The sequence below is a fragment of the Coregonus clupeaformis genome, chromosome 1 (assembly GCF_020615455.1).
Source record: "Coregonus clupeaformis isolate EN_2021a chromosome 1, ASM2061545v1, whole genome shotgun sequence".
Classification (NCBI taxonomy): Eukaryota; Metazoa; Chordata; class Actinopteri; order Salmoniformes; family Salmonidae; genus Coregonus; species Coregonus clupeaformis.
This window is the reverse complement of record NC_059192.1, coordinates 51,905,076-51,924,274: the sequence shown is the minus strand read 5'-3', so window position 1 is coordinate 51,924,274 and position 19,199 is coordinate 51,905,076. Positions and strand designations below refer to the sequence as shown.

General features: G+C 42.2%; 1 protein-coding gene across 15 annotated transcripts in view; it reads left to right on the top strand.

Annotated features, from left to right (window-relative positions):
- LOC121570388 (calcium/calmodulin-dependent protein kinase type II subunit gamma) overlaps positions 1-19,199 on the top strand; it is a 127,815-nt gene that overhangs the window by 86,949 nt on the left and 21,667 nt on the right. For 2 of the 15 annotated variants that reach the window (XM_041881848.2, XM_041881869.2), the window contains 4 exons: positions 13,995-14,063; positions 15,987-16,031; positions 16,611-16,665; positions 18,374-18,478. In XM_041881848.2, coding sequence (XP_041737782.1) covers positions 13,995-14,063; positions 15,987-16,031; positions 16,611-16,665; positions 18,374-18,478 — 274 coding nt within the window. Of the gene's footprint in view, positions 1-5,212; positions 5,246-13,994; positions 14,064-15,986; positions 16,032-16,610; positions 16,666-18,373; positions 18,479-19,199 lie in introns of all 15 variants that reach the window. The other 13 variants (XM_041881856.2, XM_041881887.2, XM_041881883.2 and 10 more) reach the window with 9 other exon arrangements.

The following is a 19,199-nucleotide window of genomic DNA, read 5'->3' as shown; positions in this document are numbered from 1 at the left end:
AGCGTTTTGGTCTCCCCTTCCACAAGACGTCTTAAGACATCTCACAACTCAGTGTCTGTAATGTATTCAGACCCCTTGACTTTTTCCACATTTTGTTACGTTACAGCCTTATTCTGAAATTGATTAAATTGTTTTTTTCCCCCTCATCAATCTACACACAATACCCCATAATGACAAAGCAAAAACACGTTTTTGGAAATGTTTGTACATTTATTCAAAATAAAAACCGGAAATATCCCATGCACATAAGTATTCAGACCCTTTACTCAGTACTTTGTTAAAGCACCTTTGGCAACGATTACAGCCTTGAGTCTTCTTGGGTATGACGCTACAAGTTTGGCACACCTGTATTTGGGGAGTTTCTCCCATTCTTCTCTGCAGATTCTATCAAGCTCTGTCAGGTTGGATGGGGAGCGTCGCTGCACAGCTATTTTCAGGTCTCTCCAGAGATGTTTGATCGGGTTCAAGTCCGGGCCCTGGCTGGGCCACTCAAGGACATTCAGAGACTCATCCCAAAGCCACTCCTGCATTGGCAGTGTGCTTAGGGTCGTTGTCCTGTTGGAAGGTGAATCTTCGCCCCAGTCTGAGGTCCTGAGAGCTCTGGAGCAGGTTTTCATCAAGGATCTCTCTGTACTTTGCTCCGTTCATCTTTCCCTCAATCCTGACTAGTCTCCCAGTCCCTGCCGCTGAAAAACATCCCCACAGCATGATGCTGCCACCACAATGCTTCACCGTAGAAATGGTGCTAGGTTTCCTCAAGATGTGACGTTTGGAATTCAGGCCAAAGAGTTTAATCTTGGTTTCATCAGACCAGAGAATCTTGTTTCTCATTGTCTGAGTCCTTTAGGTGCGTTTTGGCAAACTCCAAGCGGGCTGTCATGTGCCTTTTACTGAGGAGTGGATTCCGTCTGGCCACTCTACCATAAAGGCCTGATTGGTGGAGTGCCTCAGAGATGGTTGTCCTTCTGGAAGGTTCTCCCGTCTCTACAGAGGAACTCTGAAGCTCTGTCAGAGTGACCATTGGGTTTTTGGTCACCTCCCTGACCAAGGCCCTTCTCCCCCGATTGCTCAGTTTGGCCGGGCGGCCAGCTCTAGGAAGACTCTCGGTGGTTCCAAACTTCTTCCATTTAAGAAAGATGGAGGCCACTGTGTTCTTGGGGACCTTCAATGCTGCAGAAATGTTTTGGTACCCTTCCCCAGATCTGTGCCTTCACACAATCCTGTCTCGGAGCTCTACGGACAATTCCTTCGACCTAATGGCTTGGTTTTTGCTCTGACATGCACTGTCAACTGTGGGACCTTATATAGACAGGTGTGTGCCTTTCCAAATCATGTCCAATCAATTGAATTTACCACAGGTTGGACTTCAATCAAGTTGTAGAAACATCTCAAGGATGATCAATGGAAACAGGATGCACCTGAGCTCAATTTCGAATCTCATAGCAAAGGGTGTGAATACTTATGTAAATAAGGTATTTCTGTTATTAATTTGTAATACATTTGCAAACATTTCTAAAAACCAGTTTTCGCTTTGTCATTATGGGGTATTGTGTGTAGATTGAGGAAATCAATTAATGTAATGAATTTTAGAATAAGGCTGTAATGTAACAAAATGTGGAAAAACCTAAGGGGTCAGAATACTTGCCGAATGCACTGTAAAATGACATGCAGTTGAAATAATACTATCACTTGCTAGGGGGAATGATACAAGGTTATTAGCGATAAATATTACTTCACTGTCCATCTCAGCTGTCCAGATTGTAAAGGGTATATAGTCTACACCCATAGTAAAGTTATGATTTTCAGCTTGGATGTGTATTTGTGTGTGTGTGTGCGTGTGTATGTGTGTGACTGTGTGCAGACAGCTAGCACAGAAAGGCAAGTAGGACTTTTTTTGTCCACTAGTTCCTACAGTGGCCCCCTCTAACGGGACCAATGAGTTGTAGCTGGCAGCTGATGGACAGTTCATTTCACCTTTGAAATTGGGAAAATTGAGTTAAAAGTAAATTTTTCTGTGCAATTAAAGGGGAACAAAGAACTGCGTTATCAACAGGATTTCAAAAAAACGGACCTAGCTAAGCATGATCTTTTCCACCAATCCTGTCATACAGCAAACCTCTCCTCTGATCCTAAATGATCTGAGCGATCTCCATGTTCGAAGATAGTTGGTTTTCAACAAGGAGTCAGGGCATGCAGTGAAGTGCCGTGATCGACAAAGGCCATACAATACCCAGGTCTAAAGCAACACAACCCACCTTAACATTAAAAAGAAAAGGACAAGCTGCACACCGTAGTTGCGCCGAAGCAATACTTTATTCAGCAATGTTTCAACAGATAAGCTGTCTTCATCAGGGTTTCATGTCAAACTATACAGGTCACAAGTATTTATAAACTGGGTGGTTCGAGCCCTTAATGCTGATTGGCTGACAGCCGTGGTATGTCAGACCATATACCACGGGTAGGACAAAACATGTATTTTTGCTGCTCTAGTTAGTTGGTAACCAGTTTATAATAGCAATAAGGCACCTTGGGGGTTTGTGGTATATGGCCAATATACCAGTGGTGTAAAGTACTTAAGTAAAAATACTTTAAGGTACTACTTAAGTTGTTTTTTGGGGTATCTGCACTTTACTATTTACATTTTTGACAACTTTTACTTTTACTTCACTACATTTTTACTCCATAAAATGTCCCTTACACCCAAAAGTACTCATTACATTTTGAATGCTTATTAGTAGGACAGGAAAATGGTCCAATTCACGCACTTATCAAGAGAACATCCCTTGTCATCCCTACTGCCTCTGATCTGGCGGACTCACTAAACACACATGCTTCATTTGTAAATGATGTCTGTGTGTTGGAGTGTGCCCCTGGCTATCCGTAATTTTATTTTTATTTTTTATTGGTGCCGTCTGCTTTGATATATATATATAAGGATTTTGAAATTATTTATACTTTTACTTTTGATACTTAAGTATATTTAAAACCAAATACTTTTAGGCTTTTACTCAAGGAGTATTTTACTGGGTGACTTTCACTTTTACTTGAGTCATTTTCTATTAAGGTATCTTTACTTTTACTCAAGTATGACATTGGGTACTTTTTCAACTCCGCGTTGCGTTGTATGTAAGAACAGCCCTTAGCCATGGTATATATTGGCCATATACCACAGCTCCTCGGGCCTTATTGCTTAAATATACACTACCAGTCAAAGGTTTGGACACACCTACTCATTCAAGGGTTTTTCTTTATTTTTTACAATTTTTTACATTGTAGAATAATAGTGAAGACATCAAAACTATGAAATAACACATATGGAATCATGTAGTAATGAAAAAAACGTTAAACAAATCTAAATGTATTTTATATTTGAGATTCTTCAAATAGCTACCCTTTGCCTTGATGACAGCTTTGTACACTCTCAACCAGCTTCACCTGGAATGCTTTTCCAACAATCTTGAAGGAGTTCCCACATATGCTGAGCACTTGTTGGCTGCTTTTCCTTCACTCTGCGTTCCGACTCATCCCAAATCATCTCAATTGGGTTGAGGTCGGGGGATTGTGGAGGCCAGGTCATCTGATGCAGCACTACATCACTCTCCTTCTTGTTAAAATAGCCCTTACACAGCCTGGAGGTGTGTTGGGTCGTTGTCCTGTTGAAAAACAAATTATAGTCCCACTAAGCCCAAACCAGATGGGATGACGTATTGCTGCAGAATGCTGTGGTAGCCATGCTGGTTAAGTGTGCCTTGAATTCTAAATAAATCACAGACAGTGTCACCAGCAAAGCACCCCCACACCATAACACCTCCTCCTCCATGCTTTACAGTGGGAAATACACATGCAGAGATCATCCGTTCACCCACACCGCGTCTCATAAAGACACAGCGGTTGGAACCAAAAATCTCAAATTTGGACTCCAGACCAAAGGACACATTTCCACCGGTCTAATGTCCATTGCTCATGTTTCTTGGCCCAAGCAGGTCTCTTCTTCTTATTGGTGTCCTTTAGTATTGGTTTCTTTGCAGCAATTCGACCATGAAGGCCTCATTCACACAGTCTCCTCTGAACAGTTGATGTTGAGATGTGTCTGTTACTTGAACTCTGTGAAGCATTTATTTGGGCTGCAATTTCTGAGGCTGGTAACTCTAATGAACTTATCCTCTGCAGCAGAGGTAACTCTGGGTCTTCCGTTCATGTGGCGGTCCTCATGACAGCCAGTTTCATCATAGCACTTGATGGTTTTTGTGACTACACTTGAAGAAACTTTCAAAGTTCTTGACATTTTCCGTATTGACTGACCTTCATGTCTGAAAGTAATGATGGACTGTTGTTTTTCTTTGCTTATTTGATCTGTTCTTGCCATAATATGGACTTGGTCTTTTACCAAATAGGGCTATCTTCTGTATACCTCCCCTACCTTGTCACAACCCAACTGATTGGCTCAAACGCATTAAGAAGGAAAGAAATTCTACAAATTAACATTTAAGAAGGCACACTTGTTAATTGAAATTCATTCCAGGTGACTACCTCACGAAGGGTGGGTATTTGAATAATCTCAAATGTAAAATGTATTTTGATTTATTTAACACTTTTTTGGTTACTACATGATTCCATATGTGTTATTTCATAGTTTTGATGTCTTCACTATTATTCTACAATGCAAAAAATAGTAAAAATAAAGAAAAACCCTTGAATGAGTATGTGTGTCCAAACTTTTGACTGGTACTGTAGGTTTCCGTTGGACACACGCAGGTGTTTGTAATCATGGCCGGCTGTGGCATGATATCATTGTTCAATTTACAAATATCAACAATATATATCAAATAAGGCATGAATGGATATCCATAGATATCATGACATCATCTAAGTACACATTTTTAACCCACCTTAACGTCACATCAGATGCATCCACACATTCAGACACACACATTAAGAATTTTAGTTCTAGGAGATTTTCAAACCATTTTATTTTAGCTGGCAAAATTGGTTGAATATGACTTAATAGATCCTTATTGCTTTACAGCTATGTAATTTTGTTTTTTTGGTGGAAAGCCCTCCCTCTATGTTTCCCATTTGTCCCTCTCAAAGCTCTTGTGGTTGTTTCTTTCTCTTTGGGATCTAACTGGCAGCTTTATTTGTCCTATTTTTATTGGTTCCTTTTTCCTTATGATTCCCTGTTTTCCCCTCCTCTCTGTTGCTATCTGTTCAGAAAAGGAAGTCCAGCTCCAGTGTTTGTTTAATGGTGAGATCTGCTCTGTCTTTCTATCTCGTTCTCTCTCTCTCTCTCTCTCTCGTTCTCTCTCTCTCTCTCTCTCTCTCTCTCTCTCTCTCTCTCTCTCTCTCTCTCTCTCTCTCTCTCTCTCTCTCTCTCTCTCTCTCTCTCTCTCTCTCTCGGTTGAGGTGCTAGAGGGTCTATGGCAGTTTGTCTTGTTGGAATTCCATTGGCTCTCTCAACTCCATCCAACATCCCCAGCATTCTCACCACCAGAACCATTTCCCTTCCACAGAACCCATACCTACAGTACATGGGCTAACACACACATACACAATCTCACATACTGTACATGCACAGAAATACACACATTAACAGATGCACGCACACACACACATACACACACGCGCACACACACACACACACACACACACACACACACACACACACACACACACACACACACACACACACACACACACACACACACACACACACACACACACACACACACACCATCCCCTCCCTGCATCTGCATTCCCAGTCAATGTTATCCCCAGCAGCCAGGCCAAGCCTACCTGCCTATGGACTAGCCTACTGTCTCCCCACAGAGTATGTCCCCTCACCCCTCACCTTGGCTCACAGCTCCAGGGTTGCCTAGAAGGAAGCTGTAGGTCAGTGCCAAGCCAGGAACTCAAACCCCAAACCATAGCCAAGGTCTCTCCCTCACAACCCTCCAAAGAACAGAAAAAAACGGGCCATAAAGAACTGCAGCGGAAAATAAATGGCATAGATAGTTCAAGGTTTTTTAGACGCAGGACAAAGCCTACGGGACGTTAGTTCTGTATAGGAGAGAGAACGTTTGAAGCAGGCTTTTCAGGATCTGTTTGAAAAGGGACACACAAGTGACGCTTTCTTCTCTATCCCATGGCAGCAGGCTTGGCCTAGCAACAGGAATAGAGGGCATTTTTGCCGTTGTAAATATCTATATTTTTAGTTAATTTATTTCTCAAGTCTTGGAGTATTTATTGGACCCTCATGTTTTTTTTCTCTTTTTTCCAACTTTTATTTTTTCTGTCTTGGTTGCCTGAAAAAGAATCTTTAGCAGCAACAACCCAGTAGAAACTGGGGCACAGGAGATGTGAAGTACATGCATGTGCAGTCACCTACCTACCTCACGTCTCTGAGCATCATTAGGGCCCACTGCAAGGGTCCATCCCACAGCCGGGCCCCCCTCCTCTCTGGCCCTCCTGCACCACCCCAACCCAGCACCACCTCAAGCCCCATGCTTACCACCTCTGCACACTCCCCATAACACCATACACACTTCTTGAAAATATCTGCAATATAGAATAGCTTTAAAAATACAGTAGGCTATACAGTATTGGGCCGATTCCGACTCTGGAAATGTACGCCTTTCCTACACACTTCTCAGTAGTTGGCATTCAGACTTACCTTATGCAGGTGCATACTGGGCTTTGCAGGCATGGTTCCCTTGCGGCCAACATATTTTCTTGTGGAGTTTTCATTCAAAGGGTTTTCAGTACTTTAATCTTAAACCATCCCTTTAAATACGGTGTACCTTAGAATTTTGTCAACAGACTGACTAGAATACATCGAGAGAACGGGTTCAGAATATAGGGATCAATGAAAGAAAGCCATCTAAATACAGTGAGCTCCAAAATTATTGGGACAGTGACTCATGTTTTCTTGTTTTGGCTCTGTACTCCAGCACTTTGGATTGTAAATTATACAATGACTATGAGGTTAAAGTGCAGACTGTCACCTTTAATTTGAAGGTATTTTCATCCATATCAGGTGAACCGTTTAGAAATTTTAGGGGACCAAAAGTATTGGGACAAATTCACTTATGTGTATTAAAGTAGTAAAAAGTGAAGTATTTGGTCCCGTATTCATAGTATGCAATGACTACATAAAGCTTGTGACTACACATTTGTTGGATACATTTGTTTGTTTTGGTTGTGTTTCAGATTATTTTGTTCCCACTAGAAATTAATAGTAAATAACGTACTGTGTCAATTTGGAGTCACTTTTATTGTAAATAAGAATATAATATGTTTTAAAACACTTCTACATTAATGTGGATGCTACCATGTTTATGGATAGTCCTGAATGATTCATGAATAATGAGGAGTGAGAAAGTTACAGACGCACAAATATACCCACAAGACATGCTAACCTCTCACCATTACAATAACAGGGGAGGTTAGCATTTTTGTGATATTTGTATGATATTTGTGCGTCTGTAACTTTCTCAATGACCTCATAGTCATTAAGAAAGTTTTAAAAACAACAACAAATGTGTCACTGTCCCAATAATTTTGGAGAACACTGTATATGCATATTTGTCTCCATTTCAGCACCAACTGGTAGATAAAAAAAATACTCTGATTTTGTAGATTATTTAAGCACATTTTAGGGTTAGGAAAGTGTGAATGAATCATAAAAAAAACAGGTTTGAAGGGTCCAATAACCAGGTTATGCGCACTAAATATATTGATGAATTAAAAATAAAGTGGTTTGATTCATCCTGAAAGTTGGCATATTTAATCCATTAAATATTGGAAGGTAGAAAAAAAGTGTACAATAAGGTTGAATAATAGTCCTATAAATCTACCCTAATCCTCACTAATCATGGAACTGTATGACAACGTTCTAGTCGTCGTGAACCATACGCCAGGCGCCAGGTTTAATCTCCTACATGTGGTCTGAGTTCCAGAATGATTCAAATAGGCTAATATGATCCACAAATGCAAGCGATCCTCAGGAACAACTCCACAGACGTGACAGAGGTAAGAAAGGTAAACGGAATGGATGGAATGATGCTAAATGTAAGCTAGAAATTGAAGAAAACTAACACTAAAGTGACAGTGGGTATTACTGAAGGTGGCTCCCGATAGTGGCTAATATTTAACATGATACAAATTGTAAAATAAAACGGAGAAAAGCCCAGGCATACAATTAAAACATTCTAAAGCGCATATATCAACTCGGCAGGTTCAGCCCTACAGAAGCCTATAGCTTGGGCCTCCACATTTCATCCACGCAAATTATGAGGGCACACAATAAAAATTCAGAATAATGGCACAGCTATTTATAGCCTACTTCAATGTGGAAAAGGGGCTGCAATACAGGTCATGTTGATATGATTTTCAGTTAGCTTCCATATGACTGGTTTCACATTCGTCTCCAGGGATCATAAGGAAAAATCATCTAAAACAATTGCTATGTTTATTTACAATCCCTTTATCCAAACGGATTACTAATTTACCTAGCTTTTATCAATAGCTCTTATAAATGTATAAATTACGGTGCATGGAGAATGCTGTTATTTCTATCGAAAAAAGAAAGTAGATGCTTTTTCCACTTGGAACCGACAGGTTCGCTTGACCTTGGTTTCCTCACGCGTAAAGGTGTTGGAATTATGAGGGAATTAAAAGGTCAGAATACAGCGTATCTGTAGACACACCTTCGCCACACCTTCATTTCTTAGATCTCCATCCCGAACAAATAGCGGGTGAATAGCATGCTATTCTCTTGTTTAAGTTCAAGGTCACAATATGTGTAGAGAGAAAAGTGCATAAAAAGGGAACTACGTTCCATTTACGCTTAACTCGGGTCGGAATCGGCCCCTATAAGCATTATAGTCTTAATAGAGTAAGGTTCTCTGCTCTATTTGGAACAGCTGTACTTAGCACTAGACAGTTAATATTTGCTTATATTACTCTTGTGATGGAATGAGTGTAAAAATGCTCTCTTCCAACCTATTGTGGGTCCATTAAAACCATAAGAATGCCCATATTGCTTAGAAAATACAATAATACTGCAATCAAATGTGCCCACCATCACAACCATCTCACCACCTTTCATGGGTAGCTGTGATTATTTTGCCTTTAGTTTCTGTTATAAGAGAAAAAGAGGAATTGGACTGACGTCTGATGCATATATGTTCCGTTTCTGGGAATGTGAGCATTGAGCACCAGTGAGCACATCAGAGAGTGTCAAAAGGCTACACTGTCTGGGGCATTTTATCACCATTAAGTACTTCAGTACTAGCTGAAACCTGAACAGCATATTGCTCTTAACCTTTTAGTGACGGAACACACTTCTCTACACCTCTCAACACCTCTCATGAATTCCTAAAGAACCTCTCTGTTAAAGGGATAGTTGCGAATTGAGTTACAGTGCCTTCAGAAAGTATTCATACCCCTTGACTTATTCCACATTTTGTTGTGTTACAGACAGAATTCAACATTGATTAAATGTATTTGTTTCTCTCACCCATTAATACCCATGTACAATACCCCATAATGAAAACATGTTTCTAGAAATGTTTACAAATGTATTGAAAATGAAATACAAAATATCACATTTACATAAGTATTCACACCCCTGAGTCAATAAAAGTTAGAATCACCTTTGGCAGAGATTACAGCTGTGAGTCTTTCTCGGTAAGTCTCTAAGAGGTTTGCACACCTGGATTGTACAATATTTGCATTTGTGTTTTAGATTATTGTCCTGCTGAAAGGTGAATTTGTCTCCCAGTGTCTGTTGGAAAGCAGACTGAACCAGGTTTTCCTCTAGGATTTTACCTGTGCTTAGCTCTATTCTGTTTATTTTTATCTTAAAAACCTCCCTTGCCCCAAACATACCGATAACATGATACAGCCACCCCCATGCTTGAAAATATGAAGAGTGATGTGTTGCGTTGGATTTGCCCCAAACATAACACTTTGTATTCAGAACAAAGCTAATTTCTTTCCCACATTTTTTGCAGTTTTACTTTAGTGCCTTATTGCAAACAGGATGAATGTACAGGTTTCCTTCTTTTGACTCTGTCATTTAGATTGTTAGTATTGTGGAGTAACTACAATATTGTTGATCCATCCTCAATTTTCTCCTATCACAGCCATTAAACTCTGTAACTGTTTTAAAGTCGCCATTGGCGACATGGTGAACTCCCTGAGCGGTTTCCTTCCTCTCCGGCAACTGAGTTAGGAATGACGCCTGTATCTTTGTAATGACTGGGTGTATTGATACACCATCCAAAGTGCAATTAATAACTTCACCACCCACCAAGGGATATTTTGCGAGGCATTGGAAAGATTCACTGGTCTTTGTGGTTGAATCTGTGATTGAAATTCACTGCTGAGGGACCTTACAGATAATTGTATGTGTGAGTTACGGAGATGAGGTAGTAATTCAAAAATCATGTTAAACACAATTATTTCACACAGAGTGAGTCCATGCAACTTATTATGTGACTTGTTAAGCATATTTTTACTTATTTAGGCTTGCCATAACAAAGGGGTTGAATACTTATTGACTCAAGACATTTCAGCTTTTAATTTTAATTAATTTGTAAACATTTCTAAAAACATAATTCCACTTTGACATTATGGGGTATTGTGTGTAGGCCAGTGACAGAAAATATCAATTTAATCAATTTTAAATCCAGGCTTTAACACAACAAAATGTGGAAAAAGTCAAGGGGTGTGAATACTTTCTGAAGGCTTCATTACCTTGAAGTTATTTTAGGGTCTAGTGTTGTTTCTTTACGCAACGGTCAGGCTGTGGGTTGTTGGCAAGAGGCTTTAATCTATCAGTTTGTTCTTCTCTATGTAACTTACTCTTCAGATCCATACATGCTTAGTGCATATGGGAGAAACAACAACCTTCTCATCAAGGCCTTTCACTGCATGCACAGACTCGAACGCCGCTAGTATCTTATTCTTCATTCCTTAACCAGATTCTGGAGCCGTTCGATATTGGCTATCTAGTTGACTCTTTGGAGTCCATAGATGTTAAGTGTTCATTCTGATCTGACTGCAAGGTGGTGGAGACTATGTTCTATGCTGTCCTCAGGGACAGTGGTTTCTTTACCCCAGCAGGTACCAATCAATATTGAGATTGATGTGCTGGGGCCTGTCTGGTTCTACTCTCAAAGTCCTTAGATATTATTATATGTGTTGATATTCCTGTGTATTTAGAAATGTTGTTACCCTGTGCAATATCTACAAAGACTGTAGATGCAGCAAGACATCACTCAAGAGGTAGACACAGACTTAAAACCACTTCAAACACCCAGATTGAGACCTCCACACAGGCAGCCGAAATGAAAGAAAAACGCTAACGTCATTTAGAGTGTGAAGAACGTTAATGTGCTAGCTCAGAAGTGTCAATGTCTTCAGAGCGAGCTTTTCTAGACCTACAAATTCCTTGTGACTTTCAAGAGGTAGTCATTTGATGTATCAAAGGGAAAACACTGCTGCTGAATTTTAAAGCAGTGCGTGGTGCGTACTATACAGAAGACAGTATTCAACAATTGTCCCTGCAAAAACACCACCCAAACACACTGGCAGGCACACTGTAGGCATATATGTCTATGCAGACAACTCACATTTATAGTAGCCTGAAGAAGACATCTCTTACATGACAGGTTATAGAAAAGCGCAGAAGCGCTGAACTATCTGTTCAGACCCCAGTCCTTCCTACCTACAGGTTATGGAAAATTGGCTCTTTTAGTACACTACATTACCAAAAGTGTGTGGACACCTGCTTTTTGAACATCTCATTCCACAATCATGGGCATTAATATGGAGTTGGTCCCCCCTTTGCTGCTATAACAGCCTCCACTCTTCTGGGAAGGCTTTCCACTAGATGTTGGAACATTGCTGCGGGGACTTGCTTCCATTCAGCCACAAGAGCATTAGTGAGGTCGGGCACTGATGTTGGGTGATTAGGCCTGGCTCGCAGTCAGCGTTCCAATTAATCCCAAAGGTTGAGGTCAGGGCTCTGTGCAGGCCAGTCAAGTTCTTCCACACCGATCTCGACAAACCATTTCAGTATGGAACTCGCTTTGTGCACGGGGGCATTGTCATGCTGAAACAGGAAAGGGCCTTCCCCACAAAGTTGGAAGCACAGAATCGTCTAGGATGTCATTTTATGCTGTAGCGTTAAGATTTCCCTTCACTGGAACTAAGGGGCCTAGCCGAACCATGAAAATCAGCCCCAGACAATTATTCCTCCTCCACCAAACTTTACAGTTGGCACTATGCATTGGGGCAGGTAGCGTTCTCCTGGCATTAGCCAAACCCAGATTCGTCTGTCGGACTGCCAGATGCTGAACCGTGATTCATCACTCCAGAGAACGTGTTTCCAATGGCGGCGAGCTTTACACCACTCCAGCCGACGCTTGGCATTGCGCATGGTGATTTTAGGATTGTGCGCGGCTGCTCAGCCATGGAAACACCTTTCATGAAGCTCCCGACGAACGGTTATTGTGCTGATGTTGCTTCCAGAGGCAGTTTGGAACTCGGTAGTGAGTGTTGCAACCGAGGACAGATGATTTTTACGCTCTACGCGCTTCAGCACTCGGCGGTCCCGTTCTGTGAGCTTGTGAAGCATACCACTTCGCGGCTGAGCCATTGTTGCTCCTAGACATTTCCACTTCGCAATAATAGCACTTACAGTTGAACAGGGCAGCTCTAGCAGGGCAGAAATTTGACAAACTGACTTGTTGGAAAGGTGGCATCCTATGACGGTGCCACATTGTAAGTCACTGAGCTCTTCAGTAAGGCCATTCTACTGCCAATGTTTGTATGGTGATTCCATGGCTGTGTGCTTGATATTATACACCTGTCAACAACAAGTGTGGCTGAAATAGCCGAATCCACTAATTTGAAGGGGTGTCCACATACTTTTGTATATATAGTGTATTTTTTCAGTAGTTTCCTAAAGGAGAAAGCTTGCACTTCTATGTCAAAGATGATCGAACAAAAACAGTATAGTAAATACTACAGTAATGTCCGCAAAAACAGTACAGTAAATACTACAGTATACTACAGTCCACAAAAACCCTACAGTATATACTAAAGTATACTAGAGCCCTGCACGGGCATGGATTTTAAGCCCGATTCCCCTACCCATGCCTGCGATGTTCAGGCCCAACCCTACCCAGGCCCGATTGCTTCTGCCAAATTTAAGGTCCGGTCCTGCCCGAAACCCAAAATAACTTCCTCCATTAGTAAATCCATTAGCTGCTCCTCTCTGTCTGTCACTAACTCCTGCGCGCTGTTCGCTCTGCTCATGGTGGCTCTGAGTCTGCGAGTAACCACAGCAACGGCTCCGCTTGGGCTGCTCTGCTCAATGACTAGACATTAGAGAGCAGTTAGTGTTAGCTACTTTTTGTAAACTCTGAATAAACTCAAGGAACATTATTATTTTCTGTGAAATAATCTCTCCTGTCTTATATTTGATGAGGTTGAAGGACTTCTGACATAATGTTATGTTCTTAGTCAGATATGACTGTACTGTGCAGCAGAGCATGAGCAAATGGCTCAGCTTAAAATTGTTAATGATCAATTTATTGATACCCGAGCCTTGCCCGTAACCTAGTGATTGATGAAAAAACAAGACCTACCCGAGCCTAACCCGATGTATAATGTCGGGGCCCGTCGGGCTCGGGTCTGGTAGCAGAGCTCTACAGTATACTACAATCCGCAAAAACACTACATGAATTATTACTATAGTATATACTACAGTTTTGTTTTTACTACAGTATTTATACTATAGTTAACTATAAATACTACAATATACTACAGTAAATACTACAGTAAATACTACATTGAATTCTACAGTCAAGTCCACATAAACACTACAGTGAATATTATAGTATTTATACCAAAGTATGCTATAGTATTTTTTTATGTGGGCACTCTGTAGAAGTCATTTTGTGTTGTTGTTTTTTTTGTCCCAGCCGCAGACAAACAACAATAAAAACAGTGTAGTGAGCAGTACCAGCAGCACATCATCTTCAGCACCAATGGTATCTCATCTATACTTAGTTTCTCTCATTGTTGCTTTACTCACCCTGTTCCATTGGATTAGTCCCCAAGTTTCTGTTTAGTTCTTGCTTTTTGCCATCCGTTTGTCTCATCCCCTCTTTATTCACTCTCCCTATTATTTTTCCCTCCCTTTCTTCCATCCTCTTCACCTCCATTTTGAGAAAAGTGTGATGTTGACGATGGTTTTGATGATTTTAAACTGAACAACTGGTTTGCGCCTGTGACCCTCTCTCACTAGGCTCCTGTTTTACCCAGTCTTACTCTCTTGTCATGCACAGACATGCATGACAATGCACAACAAGATATACAGAAATAATGGTATTTTACACATTTTAAATAGATTCACAATGCCACAATTGAATATTCCTAGGGGTCCCTCTTGGGCATTTGTATTTCTCCCCCTTTATAAAGCTTGTGATTTGACATACTACACAGTTACAGTAGCTGAATTGGGGGCATGTGAAAAACGATTGATTGATTTAAATTCAAAAGTTCATTAAAACTATGGGTAAAACAGGATCCAGAAATGTCAGGAAACAGAGATATTCCAATTGTATGGAAGATGCAGTCCCTCTATTTAAGTGTATCTCCTTGTGAAGCCTACCCCAGGGTAAAAAGACAACAGGTGCCATGTCAAAGAAACACATCTCATCTCCCTTTCCAGTGATCTCAATGGTATAGTCCTGTCTATGGCCCTTGGCCCTGTTAACAGAGCATATAGCTACAGGGGAAGCAAAGAGCTGTGGTGAAAAGCCTAGAAGCATGTATAGTGGTGTCTATTAGACAGACTACTGCACAGACAGTGACCTGAGAGAGACATGAAACCTGTATGAGGGACAGAATCCTAATCTGAGTGTTTTGCAATGCAACATAACATTTACTGTAGCATTGTGGAATGTCAGTCAGGTACCCAGGCTAAGAGAATCCCTTTTCTATTAAATCCAAATCATAGTGCCACCTCCATCAAACTGATCAGATCAGTTTCTCACTCTTCTCCAGTAGGGCTACTGGCAAACTACTATATTTGGTTGTGGATTACTTGGCTGATGTGGTCAGTGTTAAAGGATGGTTTGTCTCTCTGGGTCAGCACTCAGTTGATCTGACAGTGCCTCCTAGCCTTTTCTAATCAGCTACAATACATAAACTTACAGAAGGGCAGAATGTCAGGCTCTGTGGTACCATTTAAAGGGATAGTGCAACATTTAGGCAATTAAGCCCTTTTTTCTACTAACCCAGAATAAGATTAACTCATGGATACCATTTTTATGTCTCTGTGTGGCTTAATTGCCAAAATGTCGCACTATCCCTTTAAGCTAATGGTTCTGTTATCCAAGGGACTGCATCTTCATGTGTGTAGGTGGTTTGGTTGAGGTGGAGTCCGTAGACCAGTGTCCTGTGGGAGGGTCCAGGGTTGTGCTACTGTTTGTTGGTGTGGGTGGGACAGTGCCTTGTGGGTGTCTGTGTCGCAGTATTTTAAGCTGCTAGGCGCTTTTGCGATGAGTGTTTCCATGGTTACTGACTGTAACGGCAGGGTCTAGGTTGGGATGGGGGGGGGGGGTTGATGGGTGGACTGCTGATCCCATCTCACTTCTTTCTCCTCTGTTGCTTTACGTCTTAGAGGCCCTCCTCTAAGTCTGAGAGCTCCAATGATAAGTGACATAGTCCATAGCTCCTTCCTCTAGTGGAATGGAGTAGTGTGGCTCTTTGTTGTATCTGCTAATTCTCAAACCCCCATCCTGTCTCATTGCCCCCCATGACAGCGCCCCTCTGCTGCCTCCATGCTGTGGCTCTTGTGCTTGGCTGTGTGTGTGTGTGTGTTTACATGCATCAGACGTGTGGATCCCACATGCTCAGGGCCTTCCCTGGTGGTCCCTGCATGTTAAACTCTCTCCTGCTTCCCCTAGGAACCACAGACCACTGTCGTGCACAACCCAGCTGACGGCACCAAGGTAAGCCGCTGCTGTACCTCTTTAATCCCATAGAGTCGCTATAGGCTAATGCTAATGCTAAAATACCTTAGCGTGGTTAGAACTCTATGAAGGTACCTTAGAGAGGCTAGAGCTGATACCTTAGAGCGATGCTAACACAATGTACGCTTAACCACTCCATATCTACTGACAGTCACACTAACTTAGTCTCACTAACCCTCAAAACACTCACACGCCACACCTGCTGTGAGAGTCCCTCACTCGCCCAAACCACACTGGCTCAGCCACCAAAAAGCACATACACAGTACACACAGCCTTTAACACACACAGTTTGTACCCCACCTCAACAAAAGGCTGTGTTTGGTGTGGATCCTCGTGCGCTTGCCCTCCTGTCTGCCTGGCTGGTTTGTGCAGGGTTTGTGTTCCTCTGAGGGAGCTTCCGTCTGACCTTTCTTTTGTCTGTACACCTGGGGAAGGCCTCATCCAAGTCATCTCTCACCACACAGACTAATGCTGTTTCCTACTGCTATATCACTTTCTCTCATTTACTTATTCTCTCTATCCTCCATGTTTCTGTCCATCACTTTTCTCCCCTACAGGGCTCCACAGAGAGCTGTAACACCACAGAAGAGGAGGATATGAAAAGTAGAAAAGGTACACGTCAAACTTTCACTTACTCTGCATGTTTTCTCACTTCTTGGTGTTTGTCAGAAAGACAGAGCTAGAATGCAAGATAGGACTCTAGGTCAGTGGATTTCCTTGAGTTAATATACACTCAGTATTCACAGCCAGTTTTATTAGGTACACCCATCTAGTACCGGGTCGGACCCCCCTTTGCCTCCAGAACAACCTGAATTCTTCGGGGAATAGAAACGTTGCTCAATTGGTATCAAGGGACCTAACATTCCTCACACCATTAACCATCGCCACGGTTCTTGCCATTCTCCTTCGACCTCTCATCAACGATCTGTTTTCGCCCACAGGACTGCCCCGGACTGGATGTTTTTTGTTTGTTGCAGCATTCTCTGTAAACCCTAGACACTGTCGTGCGTGAAAAGCCCAGGAGGCCGGTCGTTTCTGAGATACTGGAACTGGCGTGCCTGGCACCGACGATCATACCACGCTCAAAGTCGCTTAGGTCACCCGTTTTGCCCATTCTAACATTCAATCGAACAGCAACTGAATGCCAAGATGCCTGTCTGCCTGCTTTATATAGCAAGCCACGGCCATGTGACTCACGGTCTGTAGGAGCGAACCATTTTCGTGAACAGGGACGGGGTGGTGTACCTAATAAATTGGCCACTGAGTGTAGATTATACATATGTTTAAAAAAGGTTATGTGAGTAATGGGGTTACAAAATGATAATTCATGTGCTCCCTTGTTTTCAATCCTTCTCCTTAATTTCTTTAGAAAGAGAATAGATCACGATCAAGGCCAGAGAAGCCTATGATGGCCTGAGTTAACTGTCAGGCCTGTGTCTGGGCCTGTGAACATCTGGGAGATGTAGACACATATGGAAGGTGTCTGTAGCTGAGTATATATGGCTGGAGAGGGAATGATGAAGTACTGCCATATTGGAGAAGAGCTTTTGCTCTGGTCTTTATCGGCATTTACAGCTGCTGTGGAGAAGTCAAATAAGTAGTTTAGTAGTTTGAAGGCTTGTATTCCTACGGAGTGAAAAGATATGTCTTGCTGAGAATGGAAAATTGCACAGTAGTCTGAGCTTTGGAGACTGTGAGAGACAGAGCTGAATACTGAGCGATCTAGCTGTGGACGTAGACTATGCTTTGTCTGAACAAACTAATAGACTAGCACATGAAGGCCTTATATGTCTTGGTTTTCCCCTCAAATCCCTAGTCTTTAGATAGTCTCCCCATTCTTGGTCTCACAGCTCCCCTGGGCTTAAAGAGTTGGCACTCCACCACTCTTAAACCTGTGTGTGTGTGTGTGTGTGTGTGTGTGTGTGTGTTGCTCGTCCAAACTGCGTTGTTTAAAGAAGAAGGGGGGGACGTCACTTAGAGGACATCGGCATAACTGGAATGCAAAATAGGGACAAAATCAGATATTGAAAATGTAACAGTATGTAGTGTATTTTGTTTGTGAGGTGTACAGTGTGGTCTCACTCCCCTGTTTCTCTGGCTAGTTGTGATGGGGTGGGATTATATATATTGTGTCTCACCCCACTGTGTGTGTCTCTCTGTGTACGGGGGTGGTGGTGGGATATATAATGTGTGGTGTGTTTTGTTAGTGTATGGTTGGGTTGGGTGTGTAGTGTTTTGTCTTGGCAAAATAGTAGTGTGTATAGAACTGTGTCTGATCCTCCTCTCTCTCTGGTGTGTGTGTGTGTTGTGGTGGGGGCAGTGTCTGCGTGCGGGTCTAGCGCGGACAGCGCAATGGTCAGCCAGTGCAGTGCCAGTGAGGAACAGACCCAGCCCCAGCCCCAGCCCCCTCACTGCCCACCCGCCTGTAAGTCAGCAGCAGTATCACCCCTCACCTCTCAACTCTGACCTTGGTGTCCTTTCCCCCCTTTGAACTCATTTATATTGTCCCCCTAAGACTATCCCCATAATATTGTCCCCCTAAGGCTGTCTGTCCCCATAATACTGTGCCATTTAAGATTCCCCATAATAATGTGAAATTTAAGATTGTCTCCATAATAGTGTTCATCCAAGACTCTTCCTGTATTATTTTTCTGTATTACTATTAGGGGCTGGATCCACGTTGTAGCCCAATTTACATTTAAAGGTGTTGGATTCTAGCTTTAAATATACTTATTCATGTTACCATACTAGAACTTATTGATTACTTTACATGTATAATTAATGTATATGTTGGGGTCAATGGAGGGTGGATAAGAACTAGGTATATGGGCAGTTACTGAGTGGGGAAGGGGGAGTGCAGAAAGTTTACATTCTGTCAAAACATGGTATTGTTAAATCTCATGGGTCCACCACCACCACCCCCGTACACAGAGAGACATGGGTCCTAAGGAGGGAGGCAATGGGCAACAGTCTGGTTCAGTCACTGATAAGGTAGGACAGTCGTGGATTAGGGAGGAGCGAGGAATTCGGCCCGAGGTCAGGTCAGATGAAGTGAGAAGGAGCAGTCCTATCCCACATACATATATTTCCACGCCCACAAAGGTTCTAGTAGGAGGCGGGGCCATGACTTCCCGTTCCCGAGAAAG